This window comes from Ipomoea triloba, chromosome 14 (genome assembly GCF_003576645.1).
Source record: "Ipomoea triloba cultivar NCNSP0323 chromosome 14, ASM357664v1".
Lineage (NCBI taxonomy): Eukaryota > Viridiplantae > Streptophyta > Magnoliopsida > Solanales > Convolvulaceae > Ipomoea > Ipomoea triloba.
In genome coordinates, this window is record NC_044929.1 from 21,564,454 (window position 1) to 21,569,840 (window position 5,387).

At 37.5% G+C, this 5,387-nt stretch overlaps 1 protein-coding gene across 1 annotated transcript; it reads right to left on the reverse strand.

The window, feature by feature from the left end:
• On the reverse strand, window positions 1-513 carry LOC116004104 (transcription factor IBH1-like). The gene has a single exon (XM_031244038.1). It carries the CDS (start codon window positions 511-513, stop codon window positions 1-3), a length of 513 nt encoding a protein of 170 aa, XP_031099898.1.
• Window positions 514-5,387: the final 4,874 nt, after the last annotated feature.

The following is a 5,387-nucleotide window of genomic DNA, read 5'->3' on the forward strand; positions in this document are numbered from 1 at the left end:
TTAGGTTGAGAAAAGGTCGGCAATGTTTCTCATGATTTCTACCTGCGACGAAAGGCACTTTATGTAATGCGCAGTTTCATCCAGCAAACAGCACAAATCCATGGCTTTCCCGCCGGGGACGAGTTTCCGGAGCTCTTTAGCCTTGTCGGAATCCAAACGACCACCTCGTACGTCGTTTCTCGATCTCCTCGTACGGCTCGGCGGCGGCTTCGGCTTGCGGCGGCTGCGGCTACTCCTCTGAGCCGGCGGAATTCGGCGCAGGGAGGCGCGGGACCGGATCCTCCAGAGCACGGCGCGGCTCCAGGCGCGCCGCGGCCCGACGGCGGAAGCCATGGAGGCGTAGGCGGCGAGCTTTATCTTCCGGCTCCGTCTGCGGCGCGCCTGCGCCGCGGAGCCGGGGCTTGCGCCGGCGCCGTCGGCGTTGAGGTTGTGCAGTGCCCGGAGAAAGGTGCGGGCGAAACGGGTTTTCACGGCGGCGCGCTTTAAGGGTAATTGGTGAGGAGAAGACGCCATGGCCGGAGCTTGAGCTTTGCAATTAATGGTTTTGGGGGTTTTTAGGGTTTGAATTGGTGGAGAGATATATATAAAGAAGAGAGAGAGAGATGAACAAAAACAGATAAAAAGATCTTGTTCTGACAAGAAGGGGGCCGGCGAGGACAAAAGCAAAAAACCTCAGTTTCTGACAACTTCTGACACAGGATCTACTTATATAAAACATACACACATGTTCTGATGTTCTGTAGAGAGAGAGAGAAGAGAGAGAGGGAGAGAGGAGAGAGAGATTTCAATTCAAGAATCAAACGTGTACATGAATGGAATGAGGAAAAAGGAGAGAATATAAGAGAGAAAAGAGAAGCCGCAAAGGATTGAAAATGGGAGAGATTAGACGATGGGTAAGGGTGGATATATGGTTGGGAGGGAGTGGGTGGGTTGGTTCTTTGAGAATCCATCTTTATTGTGTGCTTAATAATTACTATTGTATAAGTAAAACAAAGTAGTAGGTTCTGAAACGGGTGGTCGAGTGTATGAAGTTATGTATTTATAGGCAAATATACACTATATGTATATGAATATAATATCAAATGTTTATTACTTTGTATTTATTTTGAGTGATAAGGACTATATGAGATGTATATTTTGTATACTTTATGTTATAACGCACAAATTATACACGAGAGGTAAATCGCACTAGGGAAACCTATGCAACTTATTTGACGATGTAGGTCTTGGTAAGAGCTAAACACATGACCTCAAGGTGTATGTGCATCATGTGTACTTTGTAATAGCCTACAAGCTATACATGAGAGATAAACAACACTGGAAAGATAATCTATGCTACAGGTTCGACCGAGATGGCGTTAACAAGAACCGACCGTCACATATGACTATATGAGAATAATTATTTATTTGAGCCCGCATGGAAAACTCAATTGGTCACAAAGGGTGAAGTTTGAGAAAAAAGACCAATGATCAAGTCTCACCAGCAGCCGCGTGAGAATAACCTCTCAAAGTGAGGGGTTCCTTGTGCGCAGTAAATGTCTAGCCTCTTTGTTAAGAAGAGAAATGGTATACATTTAAACTATTAGAATTGGATATAATATATTTTAACTCAGTTATAGATACATCGGGTGCTATTCAATTTGGTCATAAGTTCTTGAACTCTTACATTGATAAAGTTAAATGTTAATTCAATTAGTCGATCTAATAATTCAAAGTAGACCATTTGGATCGGCGCGGTTTAAGAGATCATCATTTTGCAAGATTGAATCGATCAAATGCAGTTAATTGGAAGAAAATCATACTAAACTGAACTAAACCTCGAAACGTTGCAAGACTAGGACATCGTATACGTATTTTTTTGACAGAGATATCTTGCCGTCCACTTGCTACTAATTATCATGACACTAGTACCGAGCCTTATTATAAATAGAGCCTTAATATAAATAGAGCATCTCTCTTCAATTCTATCTCAAATCATCTTCCACTTCATATCACAATGTATAGCTTATTAGCTTGTATGTACCAATCTATTATCTCTCCACACTTGTGAAATACATTATACAAGAACTACTAGGTAAAGAAATACATACATTATATTTTGTATTGGTATAGAGATAGAGAAAGGGGGGAGAGAGAGAGAGGTGTTTTTGTGGTGTGGGCCTAGAAAAGGGCCAACCACCATATGATCGCACATGCATCCGCATACCCTACCCTACCCCCCCTCCCTCCCACTTGCCTCCTTTTTCCCTTTTCTTTTAATTTCCTCCATTTTTGTGTTAGTTCCATTATTGCCTACTATACCTAAGCTATATATTTTGTCACCCCTTCACAACGTTTTCCATTCTGTCCCCTTTTCCTTCTTCCCATAAATCTGCACCCTAAGCTTCCTCGTACGTACCCAAACCACGGCGGCGCCCAGCCGCAGCTCCGGCGGCGCTTCCCCACCCCCCACCAAAACCCAAAACCCACAACCCCATTATAGAGAGAGAGAGAGAGAGAGAAAAGAATGGATGTTTGAGTTTAATTCCGTTGTGGGTGGAGAAAGTTAAAGATTACTGTTGATTAAAACATGGGAACAATAGAGATGGGGAATTCAAGAATGTCGGTCGAAACTTGATGATGAAGATTGACTTTGTGGGAGTGGGCAGTTTATTTTTATAATATGTTAGTTATTTTTTTTAAGTACTATTAACTCTGTTATAATGTAGTATATGTTTATAATTACTATCGCAACTTATTAAAACACAAAGAGTCAATATCGCTCTAAAAGAGTGCAATTGAGTACCACTAGATTAGAAGGTCTTTGGCATGTGTTGTTATCCTTAATCATTGTTTAAACATGCTTAATGAAGCTTCTATTCCTATAAATAATTAAATATGTAGCTACCGGCACAACCACCAATGCTAAAGATAATGCTGATGAAAACCGACCATAGTTTTTTTTTTTTTTTTTAAATATTTAGGTCATCGTACTTTCGTCAAATTAATCATAAATTTACAAGACTGTCATGGGTAAATTACGATCACGCAATTAGCCTACTGGTAAGACCCTAGTTTTTATATGCACACAAGAGATTCGGTACACACCTTCCATTATCCAGCACATTTTTTTCATTCATATTTTTAGTAGAATTCAAGCTTCACACGTCGCCTTCAGTCATGACATCAAGTCAGACGACAAACCACTACGCTAAGCCCTAGATGACACCATAGTAATTTATTGCTTAGGACATGCATTGCACTTTAAAGTTAGAAGTGGAGTAAGTGGTAAGTCAAATAAGACTCTCTTATATGGGGTAGCTAGGAGCCTTAGAGAAATTTCTTGCTCGAGATATGTGTCGCACTAAAACTTTAATATTAAGAACAAAGAAAGTGTCAATTATGTCGGTTGATAGCACTCCCTTGAGAGCACAAGATGAGACTTAGGAACACGAAACTTCAATATTGAAGTAATGGAGCAAATGTGAGTCAGCTAGTACGTACTCTCTAACTTACGGGGACATGACAACCCTTATTTAGAAAATCTCCTGTTTGGGACACGAATCATACCAAAATTTCAATATTAGAAGTGAAGCAAGTGTCAAGTCAAATAATGTTCTCTTGGCACGATCACCCAAAAATGGAAAGCAATTAATTTCAGTCGTACCAAATTTATAACACTTTTTACATTTACAAAGAATCTTTCACTCGAACATAATCAAAGAGTCTTTGCAGAAACAATATTTTTAATTATCATTATTTTTCTTCGTTATTAGTGTTTAGTTCTAGCACTCAAAATTCATACCCAACATATGTATATCATTATTATCTTTATAAATTAAGTTGTATTATTGGCTAGCTAAAAGAACATTAAAGAAAAAAAAATTAAAAGGAAAAGAGAGATATGTGGCCGGGGAGAAACGAAGGAGAAAGAAGACAGTGATTAAAGGTGGGTGAAGACAAATGATGAAATAATCTTGAAATTTAAATTTAAAAAACCACAACAAAAAAAGTAACAGAAAACCAGATGCTAACTAACACAACCAGGCTAAGCTCTTTTTATTTTTTATTTTATTTTTATTTTTTTTGTGACATCCTCACTTGTTGTCTGAGTGTGCATACTAAATAAATTTCGTTTTGTAACTCTAATCAACAAAGGGTCATATAAAGGTCAGCCACTGTTTGAGCATTAATACTGGATAAAATTTGCATTAATGTAGGCTTAATTGACAAAAGACTACAATGAGGTAAACCAATATACTCATAGTTGATTTGTTTAAACTAAAAAGGCCAATATGCCAATCTTACTGAAAATCGAATTTACAACATTATGGTTACTAAATTAACATCCTGATCAATTTAGCTGATGTTGTCCTATGATTAAGTTTTTTGTACGCAGCACGCAGAAGTGTCCAATTTGGTGTGGTCTTAAAATTATATTAACTTCATTTATCTTTTTATAGGCATCCGAGCAAGTTTATGGAATTTAAGCTATTATTTGTAAAATTGAGAGATGTGAGTTATCAAAACAAATTAAAAATAAAAAGAAAGAAAAGGTGAATTTCAATTCGTAGGTTTGAAGTAAGTTGAAGCTGGTGTCAAATCATAGTTTCCTTTTGGTTCAAGTTCTTGTACAGTAGTTATTTGGCAAGCTACATTCATCATATGCAGGTGTAACCAATCCTAGTCTAACGTAACCACAGTGTCACATGCTACGTATTGTCGTGCTATATATATCAGATTATAATAATATAATATGTATGTATAGTCTAAATCATAAAATATTATAATGTGCAGATTTCACACTTATTGTATATGTCATGATTTACGGTAATGTTTACTTTTTGTTTTCTTTTGGGGTTATTAAGACGGGAACAGTCACTCGAAAAGAACACTACATTAACGAGCAAATATCAATTTTAGTCCCACTACTATTGTTTTAGTACCAATTTTCATCCACGACTATTGTTTTAGTGCCAAAATTCATCGCACCGGTCACCCATTCGTTTAAAACGTGCAAAAATCTAAAATTGTTAAGCGTATTTTCATCATTTTCAACTTAATATCTTAATTTGAGTATGAATAAATGGATTTAAGTCCTAAAATCGATCAAAACTCGCAGTTTTCCTCATCATTTTACCTTAATTTGAGGAAGAAAATTGTGAATTGTGATCGATCTTAGGGCTTAAATCTCTTTATTCATGTTCAAATTTGGGATATTGAGTTGAAAATGATGAAAATACCTTCAAAAAAATTAGATTTCGACACGTTTTAAACGGATGGGTGACCGGCGCGATGAATTTTGGCGCTAAAACAATAGTCGTGGGACCAAAATTAGTACTAAACAATAGTCGTGGGACCAAAATTGGTAGAAATGAAACATGTGGACCAAAATTGTCATTTTGCTA

What these genes read in the sequence shown, in the direction of transcription:
- LOC116004104 (XM_031244038.1), bottom strand. Translation starts at nt 513, where the DNA reads ATGGCGTCTTCTCCTCACCAATTACCCTTAAAGCGCGCCGCCGTGAAA.